A 17,030-nucleotide genomic window follows, 5' to 3' on the forward strand; every position below is an offset into this window, starting at 1 on the left:
AAATGTTATGTTGCTAATAAGGCAGGTAATATATATAGGACTAATACACAGGACATGGTATGATTCACCTTAAGTGAATGAAGAGGTGCAGCATCAGTTCCATGGCTGGAGGTCTCATCATTCTACTCTGAACAGCATACAATTTATTAATTATGAGTGATTTATTTCTGGAATTTTCTACTTACTGTTTTTGGAATGTAGTTGATCTGAGTAACTGCATGTGAATCCAAATCATGCGTAACAGGAGACTAATGTGTATACAGGGCTCAGCACCAACTACAATTTCAGTCAGCCACTGGGAACCTTGGAACATATCCTTTGAGGATAATAAGGACTTCTGCAATTGACAAATACCAGCACTGAGGGAGGGGACTATTTTGGTTTTATATGCGTATTTATATTTTGAATTCTTGGAATACCTTTTCTCACAAGCAAAAATAAAACCTTGTCCAATGTGAAGAACTCAATGAAAAGAGCAAAAATCTGCAGAGGTATCTTCCTTTCATGCAAATAAATACTGATAAACCTTGGGGTTTTCCACTGTGATAATATCCTTTGTAAAACACAAGTGTCAGTGACAAAACTACGATGATACTTCTGTACCAAAATGATGGACTGATGAGAAAGGCCGCATCCTAGACCATAAGTTTTAATTAAGACCAAAAGAGTCTCTTTTAGAACAACTGTTTTTCACAACTTGAAACTTGAAGCCGACACACAAAGCCCAGAGTTGAGGCTGTAAAGAATGGATCACTTCAGATAAATGCAGAGGCTAGGCAGAAGTAGCTGGCTAGTCACTTTAAAAAGGTATTTATTGTTTTTGGTAGTTCTTGGTTCAGAGCTCCATAGATTTTGAGTCATCTTCTCGTTCTGTTTTTCCCACAAGCCCTGATATTTTTGGTGTGCAATTTTGAAGAACTACAGCTGCAACCAAAACACCTGTACTTTATTTTCACATGCAGTCAAAGCCCTGATGTGACCCATGGAAGGAATTGTAATTGGGCTTTCCAGCATCATCTGGAGGAAATGCTTTTGATGTGGTCCATTTTTTAACATTGAAATAGCTTCAGTTTGGAGAAACGATACGCCTCATACTTCCCTGGCTGAATGTAAAAAGAAAGACAAAGGGGGAAAACGTAAAGAATATTTAATTCCTTTATTTCTAATTGCATGTTTGCTCTGTAGTCTTATAACCTAATGCTGGTTTAATAGAATTTCTTCCCCAGTGCTAGCTCTCATTGACTGGTACTGGCTGCCTGAAGCACTGAAGTGAGGATGCCGAGGCCACTTCTGGGCCCAGTGGGAAAGAATGCCACAATTGATTAATCATGTCTGTTAGCAGTTGCTGCACATGTGTCACTCCAATAACCTAAGACACAGTTGGGGAATTTGCCTGCCAAGATGAATGGTCTGGGAGAAAACCAGACTTAGTCTTGGAGTTGGTACATTTACCTTGTAAATGTATGAGTCAATTCCCTGATCACCTGTCTATCTCTGTCAGTCTCACCTGAGGCTGTTCACTTAAATGAACTGAGAAAATGAAACACATAGGGCAATAGGGCTGAAGATGCAGAAGTCCTGACATGGAAATGCTGTGCACAAGCCGGCCTTTCCTTAAGAATTCAGCAACTCCTCCATTATCTTTTTACTAGCTAATGTTTATTAGTAGGTATTCACCGTATTTCTCCTCCTATTTTTTTCTATTTTTCCATACTTTGAAGACAGGCAAAATACCTGCACATGAACTTAATTTCTGACATATTTGCAATGGGAAGCTGCTTAATATTTTAATTATCAAATAATTTAAAGACAATTAGAAGAAAGAGTATGAGGCCTGTTTGCTGCCTAGAAACATTTCTTTCCCACTGAAAAGGAAAATGCATAGTATGAACTTTCAGAACAGATATTCATAGTTCAGAAGAAAATCTCAAAAGAATAACTCAATTGAGCTTTCTGGAAAGATACACTACTTTTCCAGTGCTATGGGCAACACCAAGGGAAAACAGATCATGTGAGGGAGAGTGGAAACTTTAAGTATCAATAGCTCTGAGTTCAAGGGTATTTCAGAGATGTCAAACTCCAAGATGGAGGATATTTTTGGAAAGACTCAGCCAATCTCTGCAAATGTACCCTTTCTCTCTTTCTCTTATCTGTCTCCATCTCTCTCTGTCTTTTTGTCTGTCTCTCTTTGTCTACCTCTGTCTGTCTGTCTTTGTCCATCTGAGTCTGTCTCTGTCTCTTCTCTCACTTTATCTTTTTCTCATGCCAATACTAGGACTTGAACTCAGGGCCCAGGTACTGTCCCCTAAGGCTAGCACTCTACCACTATTCCCACTATTGTCCAGCACATTTCTCTTTTATCTCCTTATGCTTGCAAAAGAACTATGTGTAGATTAATCTAAAAGAACATTTCTAGTAAATACTACATAAAGCTTTATGTTTTTGTTTTTGTTTTTTTTTTTTTTGCCAGTCCTGGGCCTTGGACTCAGGGCCTGAGCACTGTCCCTGGCTTCTTCCCGCTCAAGGCTAGCACTCTGCCACTTGAGCCACAGCGCCGCTTCTGGCCGTTTTCTGTATATGTGGTGCTGGGGAATCGAACCTAGGGCCTCGTGTATCCGAGGCAGGCACTCTTGCCACTAGGCCATATCCCCAGCCCGCTTTATGGTTTTTTGACACCATTTCTCTACATCATCTTTTTTTTTTTTTTTTTTTTTGCTTGTCCTGGGGCATGAACTCTGGGCCTAGGTGCTTTCCCTGAGCTTCTTTTTTTGCTCAAGGCAAGTACTCTACCACTTGAGCCACAGTGCCACTTCCAGCTTTTCTGAGTAGTTTATTGGAGATAAAAAATCTCACAGAGTTTCCTGCCTGGACTGGCTTCAAACCACAATCCTCAGATCTCAGCCTCTTGAGTAGCTAGGATTACAGGCATGAGCTACTGGCACCCAGCTTACTGCTTTACTTTCATACATGAAATGTCAATGCCACTTCTAGTTAGTGATACTTTGGGTTCAAAGAAATGTGCTATGCTTTGCAACCATAATATAACAAGTAAAGTAATGCAACTGCAAGAGCTTGATAATTCATAGATTGTGTGCATTTTCCCACCATACTAGTTACACATCTAGGATTAGAATTTATGAGATCCTAATTCTTGACTGGTCCATTTGAACATCATCTAATGCCATGTTTCAGAAAGGTTGGTAAGCTTTCAGTAAGCAAATTATAGGTAGTTAACTAAAATGGGTCAGCCTACAATTGCACCTCCTCTAATGCCAACCCAATGAGATTGTTCAGCATATGTGTGAAAGAAAGAATGTTCATTTTCATGTATGGCATGGAATTTGTTACTAGTACTATTGCCATCTTGTGTAAATACTCCATGTACTTGTCTGTTTCCTCTTTCTTCTCATTTTTTATTTCATTTTCACACCAAAGGGACTTTTAGCATTTGTTTCTACCATTAATAATCATGTCACAAAAGTCTATTATTAGTCTGTAGCACACAAAAATTGACCACATTTTGTCATTTTGTTGATGTGCAGAAATAGCATATGAGACATTCACATAAAGTAGTTGAAGCTTACCAGACAAAGGAACAGCCCTTCATTTATCATTATTGAGAACCTTCTAGATATAGTCACTCTTCCATTTGCACTTCTGCCCAGCTCAGCAGGAACCATTAAATAACACTTGTTACATAGATGGATCCCTGTGAAGAACTTCATTTGATCAATTCTGTGTACAATTTTATTAACTCAATGAACATTTATAGAACTCTGTATTGTGGGCTGGGCTCTATTTTCAGCCTTAACTACAAAGATTAGTGAATCACAGGCCCTACTCATTGGAACATTCATGGTATAATGGGAGACAGGCATGGACACAATTACAGTGCAAAATAGCAAACAGGATAATAGATATAAATGACATGGTGAAAATCCACTTACCCTGCTTGATAGAATGAGTCCACAGACAGGTGACATTTGTGGTCTTGAAGGATGTACAGTTTACTTGTCAGAAAATGGAATGGATTACTTCACTCAGCAGAATAGCTTGTCCAAAGCCACAGAAACATAAGAAAGAAAGGTGTGTTTGAAGAACCTTAGTTTGAATGTTGCTAAGGACATATGGCAAAGATAGGAACCATGGCAGGCTCTGTGACTGGAATAAAGGTAAGAACTCTGTTATGAAGATCTCTCCGTGTGAAGCCTAGAAATTTACATTTTATCTGCTGGCGAGAGAAATCACAAAACTTATCCACGTGGTTTTGAATCACTTAGGAATAAAACAACTTTATCTACTTTAAATCCATGCATCCAATTCAGCCATCATCTAAATTTAGAGAAGTTTTACATTTCTCACCTAGAGCAGGCAAGAAGAGTGCTTTCTGACCAGCCCTGGTACATATGCAAGCCAAAGCAACCTGGATTTCCAAGGGGTTGTTTCAGCCCTGACATCTCTTTTAAACACAGTCATCGAAATGTGGTTCCTCATTGTGGCTGGAAGCACAGCCAGAGGCTGCATTACTGTGAGAGCTTGTGGCTTTGACAGTTCCATGTTCCTGCATTTCAGGGCTCTCTGCTTCACATGGCTTAGGGAGCTTTGCCAATACATACTTCATGTTTTCATATTTTCCTCATTGGGTAATTGCAAAATGGGCAATTCCATCTAAATGCAGTGAGATTGATTTCATCCAAACTGTGACCAGCTAATCAGTGGCCCAGTTTTCTAGCCATGTGATCTGGCATCTAGCTTTTAGTACTCATCAAATTAAATTACATAGCACTGATAAATTACCATCTTAGACTGTGCAGAACATTTTTCCCTTAACTCCATCCTCCTTAATAGTTCTATGTCTAATGGTGCCGTGGTTTATCTATATGGGGATGTCAAATGGAATATATCAAAACTTCCCCACAAATGGAGACTTGGACATGTATGTATATTCTACATAGTCAGACACACATATGTATGTGTTTCTATGAGTATGGATCAATGATCCCATTTGTGTGAATTTTCTAGATACATAAACTAGCTATTAAAACATTTATAATTATACCTAGTTTACATAAATTACATATTTCATGTATATTGATTTTCAAGATGCCTAAAGCTAAATGACTACTCAGACATTTTTTGTTTTGCTTTCCTTAAATCAAAGCATTATGGAAATGTTACTAAAAGTGCTGTGAATGTAAATTCCAAAGTCAGCCTGTTCGCTTTCTTTCATTTACAAGCTTTCTGTCTTGGGCAAATAACGATAGTGCTGAATCACAACTTTCTCATCTATAATGTGAGAATAATAGTAACTACCTCATAGGGTTGCTGTTCGAATTGAATGAGATATACATGTAAAGCATTTGATATGCAGTAAACATTAAAAAATGCTAGCACTGAATCTTTTATGCATATTAGAATTGGTTCTGGAAAACTAGGGCCATTATTGTGAACATTAATGATGCAGTACAACTAAGAGCTGGCACTTTGGGGACCTATTAAAAGTCAAAAAGTTATTTTCCCCCTCCCATAAATGGCTCTAGAATGTCAGGCATCTTCCTTATCCTGTCTGTCATTGGAGTTTTTATGTTACATCCCTGGCTTTTCACCTGTCACTTGACATGCTCCAAAAAATGCTAATATCTAGGAACCTAGTTTTCTTCCTCCCTTAGTATTTCATCAACAAATCCCAAATTGTTAAAATGATTTCTAAAGCAAAAGTTTCAAAACTCTGTTTGAACACGTAAGGCCCCTATACATATTCTCCTTTGGCCTCGATGTGTAAATGTCTAGGGACTAGCTATGTATATATGATCATAATGTTTTATGAAATGAACTTCAAGAAAAAGAAACGAGACTTTTTATAGGCTGTTGTTATTGTTTTTTTTTCCTTTTTTTTGTTAGTTTGTTGGTCTTTTGGAGGGTTCCACTGAAAAAGTGGAACAAAGGTGAACAAATACAACAGAGGTACTAGGCACTATGTGGAAAACAAACTGAACATCTTGTGGGTAGGGACAGGAGAGAAAAACAGGGAGAGAATGAGGGAAGGGGAGACACGGTTCAAAAAGGATTGGATTCATTACCTGACTCATGTAACTGTAAACCCTCTGTATATCACCTCTACAATAACAATGTATACATATATATATATATTTAAACACAAAAAATCAGCACATAAATACAAAACAAAACTAAGGCTATGCTTCAGTATACCTACTATGCACTTACTGTCTATGTTAAACTCTCAACGATCTTATCTGCCAATTTCCAGGTTTGTGCTGTGTATATAGTGAGCTATCACTATAAAGTGATCTTCTGAAGTGAGAGTATCCTCTTAGCATTGTGTTTATATCTGAGTGGCACAGGGCTCTAGGGGCCCATATCTGTATTTCAACAAAGAAACAATAGTTCCACCTCTTTTGTTAAAGCAAAACCAAAGTACTAGGGATGTGAGTCAGTGGTAGAGCACTTCCCTAGCATTTGTAAACCATGCAGTTTGATCTCTAGTACTGAAAAGAAAATCAAAATCTAACCTATCAACAAAATAGGCAAAATGTTTCTTAATTTGTTTCAAAGGTAAAGATAGATATATACTAACTCAGCCTAGCCAACACCAAAATCTCAACATGATGATCTAAGGAATATTCATTATATATCTTCAACTTTTCCTGATTTGGAAACAAGTCCTCATACCTCTTACCCTGTTATTCTCCATAAAAACACAGTACATGAGCAAGATCCACCATGCAGTAGTCTAACATGAATGATGCCCCTACATTTGTGTTGTGAAGCAATGCCAAGTGAGACTGCCATTGTGAGAAGTTTGTGTATTTTGGTCTTTGGGAGAGTTGGGGATGCTTTTGTGGCCATCTATCTCAGTATCCAAAATAACTATATTTACCGTTTGCTTATTCTCCTCATGTGAATATTATCAACATCATCATATCCTATCATTTCCTAATATTAAGAATATTTCCCCAGGAACTAATTTGTGTCTCATTTTATTTCACATACCATAAACCTTGCTCTAAAAAGTAAAATAAGTCTCTTTCAGATCATTGTCTCCCTTTAAATAGCTGTCCATATTTTCAATGGACAGTTTTTTATTAACTGGTGTTTCTATTTTTAAATTTTGAGGTACTACATCCTTCCTAACTGACCTCAATTATGATGTCCTTTTCTTCGTTCAGCCCTTTCCCTAACACACACACACACACACACACACACACACACACACACACGTGCACTATAACCTGCCTCATGATTTCCTAAGCACACCGGGCTCTGTCTTTGCTCATAGACTGGAAACTTGTACATAATGCTCCTTCTTTCTAGAATAACATTTACTGGCAAACTCATCCCATAGTCACCTACAAGATTTTATTGCAGTGGATTAAACTGCACCATGCAGTTTGCAAATGCACAGAGAAGGTGCTCAGGAAATAACAGAAAGGATCCAGTCACTGCTTTTGGCTCAGTCTTACATTTGAGACTAAGACTCTTTTTATAGATGGTACCTACTGGCTGTGGTGCCACATGGAAAAAGGGAACTAACTGGATCCCCTGGGACTACTTTATAAGACTCTAATCCCACATGACATAATCACATTCCAAAATGCCTCTCCTCCAATTATCACCATCACCTTGGGGGTATTTCAGCATAGGAACTTTGGGCAGAAGAACCACCCACGACCATTGCACTTAGTAATCCTGAAGTTCAATACACTTCTGCTTATCTTACCTGTAACTGAGAATTTAAACATGTAAGAATGCCCATGTAAACATTTGAGCTAGAGGAAGAGTTTAGGGGTCTTTGTTTTTGTTTTTATGCTGTCTGATGCTCTTTCAAGAAGTCTTGATGTCTGAAGACATAATAACTTTCTCCATGGGATATGCTATGCCAGCACAGTACAGTACACACTGTCAACTGCAATCCTATTCTTTTTAACCATTTCAGGTTACAAATGCTGTTGCCAAGTACCCTGGCCAGATGACTCTCCATCACAAGCCTCTCCTTGTGTGTGGAGGGGATGGATTTACTCAATCCAACTTCGATGGCTGTGTAACTTCTGCTCTATGTGTTCTGGAAGCTCTAAGGAGTCATACATAGTGTCTGTATTCCTGCTCTCTGTATTTACATTGAATTTTCTTTCTCACAAATTTCTGTTATGGATCATTTTGTTTCCTATTTTGTGAAGTGACATTATTTAACTTGTCATTTTTTCATATGAAATATAAAGGCAATTTTATAATTTACATAGTTATATCCCATATTAAAAAGAAAATTTCTTACACCTTACACCTTACCCCACTTTTCTCAATTACCATCATCAATCTTTGGTAGGAAATGGATGCTGAAGAATAACAAGTAGCCACAAAATCATATTAAACTGAAGTAAAAGTACATGTACTAAAACTCTTGAGTACCCTTTTGAAAACTTCATTTCTGAATAAATGATAATGATTATCAAACCTCATTGTATAAGTCTTTCAATATGTGCTTGAATGAATACTTTCACAAATACAAGATCTCTCCACACTGTGGATCACAAAGTATAAATTATGCTTCTCATTTACTTCCCACATTCTTAGAGTTGAGTTGTAAGCTGTATACATCCTTACCTTAGAGCTGCCATTGGGAGAATGGCTTGATTGACAAAGAAACCTGCAGGTTTTTCCATACTAACAAGACCCACCTCATTTCTCCAAACCACATAGTACTTTGTAACATTCAAATCTGTCGTCATATGAAAGACACAAAAAATGAAATAAAAGATGAATGAAAGCACTTTGTATCTCCTGTGGCTGGAGCTGCTCACTTACCTGCTCACCAGTATGTGCTGTGGCACTTAGACCTGCGTCATGTCTAATGATGTAAATTTTTATTAGACAATAAAAAAATTAACTCAATGATTTACTGAACCAAAAAATAGATGGACTTAAAAGAGGTCAATATTTGCCAACTTGGTGATTCAACATGGCATCCCACATGCTTCAGTGACTTGACCCTGTAACTCTGGGTGGAGACAAATTGATCCTCAACCTTTCAAACAAGTTACTTGAGACTAATTTGAAATGCAAAAGAATGAGTTCTATTTTATCACTTCCCAAGGAAAGAAATAGTTGCAATTTCCCAAACTAAGTCCAATAAATTACTTCTTACTCTGGTGGTATTTAATGACTCACAGTGATATGTCATTTGTCACGCATACACAAACACAGACACAGGAATAAGCAGAACATGTTTGTGTACCCATAAAATGGAGGTTGTAATCCTATGCCATATTAGTATATTATTTTAGCAATAAAGTGTTAAAAGAATACCTACATGTGGGTAATGTCACTTACTTTGAAACAGAAAATTCACTTTGAAGTAGAGAAACAGAAAAAGGAAATTAATGTGGTCAGTTTCTGGTATAAAATAATAATTAAAAAGTGATTTATTTCATCATGGAATAGCATTTGTCCTTATTTGGATTTTACATTTGATTCAAATATATTTACAATTTTAGTTTTAAATTATATAACAAACTATCCAAAAGCATGCTAAATTTTTAAGACCTGTGCTGTTAATTGTTTCATGAATTTATATCCTATAAAGGAAAGCTTAAAAAACAGATTTATAAAGACAGCAGGTAGGCTACTTAGAAAAATCACCCTCCCTAAGCATTATTAAAAACTTTTCATGTCCTACTAATTCTGTATTTTTCAATATGAGTACATTATGAGGAGGAAAAAATCTCAGCCCTTCTTAAGGTAGAGATCACTATTGTGTTGACATTGTTATTGATATTTTAACTCATTTTGAAAACACTTTTTTGAATTTGTATTTTCATTGGCTTCATCTTTAGAAATGAAATGGATTTGAGACTATCTCCTGCTCATCAAGGGCCACAGAAGTCAGATGGCAGGATAGTCTAAAAAACCACAGGGCACACATCCCCTAGGAAATAAACGGTCAGTGCCACTTGGAACAGTGGCTGAGATGTGTGCTTTTCTGCCCCACCAGACCACACATCATAACCATATCCCAAATAGGCACTTTTATTAATCCAGCCAACCAGAGAAAGCTGCTCTGTTTTGAAAGGAACATATTCAAGTGAGAAATGACTTGAGCAGTAGGGTGATTTAATACTTGTTAGCTGATAAATATAGCCTTTGCCAGAATAAAACTTTATGATGCAGTGTTGAAAAGCTTAATTACTAAACTGTCTATGCATGTCTTGCTCAGGCAGCAAGGGTGACAAATTATAGCAGTAGAATAGTATTTTTCACCTTTGGCATTTCTGAAGGAGAAAAGAATGCCTAAAAAAAAGCACCATCAAGTAAGCAATAATAATCCTATACCAGATATTACTGAGGGGGAAAAAAAGACTCTTCATTGAGTCACCAAGAATTCTGTGCAACCTGTCATCAAACCCACCTCCCTGCCTACCCTCTGCTTTGTTATGTGAAAAGAACAAGGTCAGTTTCACACTTATCTGGCATTTTATACTTATCCAAGCATGTAGATATATAGAGAGATATAGATATATATATCCACATTTTATCCACTCAATATCCCTGTGAAACAAGCAGAACAGGAAATTTTTATTCACATTTAATGAATGAAGAAACCAAGGACCACAGATTAGCCAACTCAGGTCATAATAATGATAAGCCAGAACAAGAACCCAGGCTTCCCATGACCTAGTTCTGTTTACTGGCAACATGCTGCTACCAGATGAGCATGATAATTAAAGCTGAGCTGAAATATTAGTTGGGGGTACAGTCAGCACCATGTGGTCCTCTTATTGATGTTTCATTTCCAAGAGCTAACACTAATCCTGATGTGATATATTTAGGAGTCTAATATGGAATAAGACTCCATAAGTACTGGCTAAATGATTTATACTCCTGTTATTTCCATTCGCTGGGTTGTTTCCTTCTTTGGGGGGCACTTGCTGTGAGAAATAGCTGCATCCTAATGACACTGAATTTCAACTCAGCAGTAGCTTTTTAGCCTACAGACTCACTCTGCATTTCTCATCTTCCGTATTTCTCTTTGTCTCTTTGTTTCCCTTGGTTCATTCTCCTCTTTCAGACTCTTTCCTATTATTTGTTGCTCTTTCTCTTCCCCTATGTTCAATACTCCATTCTCAGAAAAGCCTGGACTATAAATGCAATCATTGTGGTCCATAATATTGGAACTTCCTTTTTTTAATCTTCCAGGGTTTGGTTGTTTTTCCAAAAATTTAAAATACTTAATGTCATTTTTATTTAAGTTGGTTGAACAACCTTTTTTTTCAATTTTCAAAGATGCAAGAATTTGAAATTCATTCTAGTTTTTAGGAATCTCAGTGCTAATAACCTGAATAGAATGACTTGTATTGTTTCTTTGATCTATTTACTTCTTTACTGTTCCTGCCATACACACCCAAAGTATGACACCACACTCTGGGGTGGACTCATGGAATATAATTAGCAATCTCCACCCCCAAAATCCTAGGGAGGGCAAGACCCAGGTAAAAGAAGGTCAGTTAAAGTGCATTACCTAGGCCTTGGCTCTGACGATAGCCTCATGGCCAGTGATATCACAAAACAAACAGTGGGAGTATATTCAGAGAGTGCAGAGGAAGAGATCACATAGTGAGATTCACCATGGAATCCTTAGTATCCAGAATAGTGCTTAGTATATATTGAATGATTAATTCAGCTATATTCAGACCACCAGCAATCAGGAAACACTATACACTGTGTGATTAAATAATGCAGCAAAGGTCATGGAAAACTAACACTTGATAAAGTCTGACAAGTACAAACACATGAAGAAATGAGTTTTACATGTGAATATGTAGGTTCTACAATAATGAGAAGTATATCTTACTTACCTAAAAGGTGTCTAAAAAGGGATGTCATACATTAGCCCCTTGTATAAAAATTTGTTGAACGATTAAATGATTGAAAGTATTGGAAGTAGTCTGAGTGAAAATGAGTGTTTCACGATTTAGAATTTAAAAAACATAAGACTAAAAATAAATAAATAAATAAATAAATAAATAACATAAGACTATGCCAGAGCTACAATATTAAAAATGGTCAGTATCTATGTAGTTTGTATGTTTGTGTCTGCGCGTGTGAGCTAGAGTGGAGGGAAGGGGGTGAGGTTATGCAAATATTAATCAGTGTACTGCCTTGGCACTGTCATTTTGCTTCTGTGATTTATGGCTTACTAGAAAAATGCAGTCAGGGTTTATTGGCTAGTATTTTTATTTTCTGGAGATCCTTTCTTTATTGATTCTAAAGGTAGCAAGAGTTAGGCTTGTCACTTCTATAAGACAGTTGCCAACCTCAAATTTCCACCATTTATTTTTACCAAAGCAGTAAAATAATAAAACTATTTATAGTGAATGAATGAATAAACTGTCAAAAATAGAACGTTAGTAAATGCATTATGGAAGGAAAAGTGATGTGTCACTCTGTTGAGAAAAGTTTACCAAGATAGCTAAACAATACTCTAACAAATTAGTTGTATATTATAGGGAAGAGCTTAAAAAGTAAATATTAGTGGTTGCAATAATAACAGCCCTAAAATGATTTCAATAGATTATGAAGATGTATGTCATAAAATGTAGTGTGCATTATTATCAAAATATCACAAAAATTCAGAAAAGATGAAATTAGCCTAGAGAGATTTTTTAAAAAAAACTACTATAAAACTATAACAAACACCACAATTAAAAATAAGTTACGACCTTCTACAGGAAACCTGGGAGAAGTCAGATTCTTGTATCAATGTTCTAAGACCTAGTGTAAGCATTATGGTATAGAAAATACTTAGGAGGTGTGAGTGTTGGTAAAGGAAAAGCAAAATAGCTACTAATTGATATCATGATAACTACTCTCAGAATGCCCATGTGAACTAACTTTTATGTGAATGAGAACTGAGTGGAAAACCTGAATCATAAGTATACAGCCAAAGAGCAATCAATTTTCTGTGCCACAATAACCAATATAAATATATATTGCATATGTTGTAAGAAAAAAAGAATAGAAAGGAGTATACCCAGAAAGATTTATTAGCCTTTAAACAGGAGAATATTTCAGAATTTAACTGAGTTATATCTTATTGGATTTGACTAGGTGGAATGTTATACTATTATATGAACATCTGAAGTAATGAATATTATGAATTTTCCCATTGTCTCCTAATTAATTTATAGGTGACACATAATTGCAATGTGACTTTTTTACCAGAAAAAAAAATAGCTCTAAAATTCAAAGGGAATACCAAAATTGAGAGACAAAGGGTAAAATAAGAGAAACAATAACAAAAGCAATACTTGCAAACTGTTTGGTGTAAGTGAACTGAACACCTCAGGGGGGGAAAGGGGGAGGGGGGAGGAGGGTATGAGGGACAAGGTAACAAACAGTACAAGAAATGTATCCAATGCCTAACGTTTGAAACTGTAAACTCTCTGTACATCAGTTTTATAATAAAAACTTAAAAAAAAGAAATACCAAAAAAACATTCAAAATTTAAAAAAATAGGGCTGGGGATATAGCCTAGTGGCAAGAGTGCCTGCCTCGGGTACACGAGGCCCTAGGTTCGATTCCCCAGCACCACATATGCAGAAAACGGCCAGAAGCGGCGCTGTGACTCAAGTGGCAGAGTGCTAGCCTTGAGCAAGAAGAAGCCAGGGACAGTGCTCAGGCCCTGAGTCCAAGGCCCAGGACTGGCCAAAAAAAAAAAAAAAAAAAAAAAAAAAAAAAAAAAAAAAAAAAAATTTAAAAAAATAAAAAATAAAAAAATAAAAAAATAAAAAAAATAGCTCTAAAGTCAAGGAAGAAAAGTTAACAAGCTGTAGAGGGGTGCAAGTACGAGAAAAACAAAGGAGGAGGTAGCAAGTTTCATACGAAATGTACTCACTGCCTTACCAATGAAATTATAACCCCTCTGTACATTACTTTGACAATAAATAAATATTTTAAAAGTTAAGCAAAAGTAACTAATAATTTTATGAACATCAAGGTAAATGCAGACCTTTCACCTAAAAAATAGAAAATTAGATAAATCTTACTACTATTTCAAAAATTCACACAAATCAATGAAAATAATAGCTATACAGTAGCATGTTGTACTACTATAGAGTAATAACCAATGAGAAAGGAAAGATGTTCAACAATTGATGAGGAAAATTGGAAAGCTATTTAAGTTATTTTAAAAATCATCTGTAATTCAATTCTTACTATACATTACTTGTACTTACAAACCAGCAAGACATTTGTAATGTTGGTTTTTTTCATAAGAAAAAATAGACTTGTTCTATTTCTTCTCCACTTAACAGTTTGTTCATTTTGTTTAATAGAAAATGGCCAAAAATATGAGATGTATGTGTACATACAAATACATATGAACATGTTTTGTCTCATGAGTAATCAAAATGTATGCATATATGGTTGTATGCCTTTTTATAATTAAAAGTATCTGCATCATGAAAGCAAAAATTTTCAAGTTAAAAATCACAGTGAAATATATTTTTAACCTTTGAGTTTTCTAGCTTTCCTTGGAAAAATACAATTTTAAGAAGAGATTGGGAAAAAAAAACAATTACTGGAGGTAAAAGATGTCACAACCTCTTTGCATAGTGAGTTGGCAGTGTGTGTGCATGTTTTTTTAATTTTAACTCAATAACTCTACAGTTAGAAATCTTTTTTAAAGAAATAACCAAAATACAGATCATGATTTCTCAGTCATTTATTTATTGGTTTAAGCTTTAGTCATAATAGCAAAAACTGGAAATAACCTAAATAAACACAGGAAATGGCTGAATAAATTCTAGTAGATCAAAATAGTGGAATTCAATTTAATTTACTCATTTAAAATGTGCTTTCAAAGCATATTTGTCTATCTGGGATATGTTTTATGACACAGCATTAGGAGAAATCCACAGTACAATAAGTTCTTCACACTTTTAAAACATAAGTGCATGTGATGTGTGTACATTGTGTGTGCATATGTGTATGTACATATTTATATAGATTTTGTTTTTTAGTATATATATGTTATTTATATATACGCAGACTAAAAGATATATAAAGCCCTCTAGGTAGTGGGATTTTGAGTGCTTTTTCTTTTTATTTCTTTTCACCTTCTCTGGATTTTCACATAAGTTCACAGTCATTTTCTGTATTCCAGAGAACCAATTCCAGAAGTAGTAAGAGTTGAAGTTAATATTAGGAATTTTTTTTCTGATAAGATTGGGAACTTCAGGTGATATGGCTACATATAAGAAAGAATTTTTTTTTTTAGTTTAAAATGTGGAACACTACTGTGGAGACTTCTATCTGCCTTAGCAAGAAACATTCCTGCAAAGCCTGGGAGACCACTAGCCAATGCCTTCCAGCATTTTCCCAGGGTACTTCCCACCCCTGGCTGAGCCCCAGCATCCCCTAAGGGGAGGACATGGTGCTATTTCCTGGGTCACAGCTCCTACCTGCCTGCGCTAAGTTCTGGAGCCCAAGTCTGGAGTCTTATATTTGCAAACATGAGACAAAGTTCCTATAGAAAAGAATCCCCAGGTCTATTTTAAAGCAGCCTTAAAAGTCTAATCTGGGGATTAGATTGATACATTCTAATCAGTATATAGACACAAAATGGTTCTACAATTCACAAGTCTTGAGATTATCTGAATATTTGCATCATACAACCAGAAAAAGCAGCTTGGATGCAAAGAGAGATTGGCTAGAAACAGAGGATAGAATCACTGGAAGATTAGGACTGCTTTCTCTTTGCTAATTGGGTCTGGGCCCTTTATGTAACTTGCATTAGACAGTACTCTTAGAAAAATACTACTGTAATTAGCAGTAAGACAATTTTGTTTTCTATTTATAAAATTATTTGAAGAAAAGTAGACATGTACACGGAAAATATACTTAGGCACCTCTTGCTTATGCCTATAATCATAGCTACTCAGGAGGCTGAAATCTGAGGACCATGGTTGAAAGCCAGCCCAAGCAGGAAAGTGTGAGATTCTTCTCCAGTTAACCACCGAAACAGCCAGAAGTGGAGCTGTAGCTTAAGCAGTAGAGCACAAAAGCTTGATCACAAAAACTCAGGAACAGTGTCCCCAGAGTTCAAGCCTCAGGACCAACAAGGGGGGTAGGGGGGGAGAAAAAAATATATATGTAGCTAAACTAGAAATTTAGGTAGATCTCTGTGTCGTTTTTATAACTTTTCAGTAAGCTTGGGATTAGACAAAAAAATACCATAAATACCCCCACAATAAAAGTTAAAGGAGAATTAAAAACCATACTAAAAACAATTACAATATCTATACTACTTAATTAAAATTACCCAGGGTGCCTTTTCATGAATTTCTGTACTCAGCCAACAAATGATGATAGTCTGTCCTGAACTGCACTATCCATCCAAACCAGTTGGTATATATCAGGGGTGGAAACTATTTTCTGCTCTTATTGCAATCACAGTCCAGTTAGAGTAACATAAAATGCAGGTTCTTGGGCCCTGCACTGACTGAAGTAATATCTCTGGAGAAGTTGTAGGAACTTACATTTAAGAACAGTTCCTAAAGTACAATTTATGTGTGGTGTTTATATGTGGTGTTATTTTTCAAGATGTGAACTTTGCTACCATGAGAGATTGTTGACACAATTTTGTAAGCCAAAGAAGCTTTTCCTTTGTCATTAATTTTTTAAAAATTATTTTATAAAACCAAAACTCCAGTGTGACACACTGAAAAAGTATCATTTCACAAAACTTGTTGCCATGCCCTGTGTTACAGTGAACATTGATCTCATTTAGAAAACCAGTGTTAGAAATATATGATCTATAAAATGCATCACTAATCTGGTTCTTCTTTGGGGCCCTTGTTACTCATTCACCTTAGTCCTATGCTGGAGGCACAGAGCAGCTGAGGTAAAGAATAGCAGGAGGAGGGACAGGCTGTTCTGGGCGGCTGACTCACTAGGAATAGCCCTGATATAATGTCACTTCCTTTCCTCTGGGCTCAGCTCAGAGCAGCAATCTTCCA

General features: G+C 36.2%; 1 protein-coding gene across 1 annotated transcript in view; it reads left to right on the forward strand.

Moving 5' to 3' along the window:
- Nucleotides 1–8,465, forward strand: part of Rnls (renalase, FAD dependent amine oxidase) — a 227,599-nt gene extending 219,134 nt beyond the window's left edge. The window contains 1 exon segment of the mRNA XM_048338753.1: nucleotides 7,955–8,465. Within this exon segment, the coding sequence (XP_048194710.1) occupies nucleotides 7,955–8,107 (153 nt within the window). The 3' untranslated portion in view covers nucleotides 8,108–8,465.
- Nucleotides 8,466–17,030: the final 8,565 nt, after the last annotated feature.

This window comes from Perognathus longimembris, chromosome 2, assembly GCF_023159225.1.
Source record: "Perognathus longimembris pacificus isolate PPM17 chromosome 2, ASM2315922v1, whole genome shotgun sequence".
In the NCBI taxonomy this organism is placed as follows: Eukaryota; Metazoa; Chordata; class Mammalia; order Rodentia; family Heteromyidae; genus Perognathus; species Perognathus longimembris.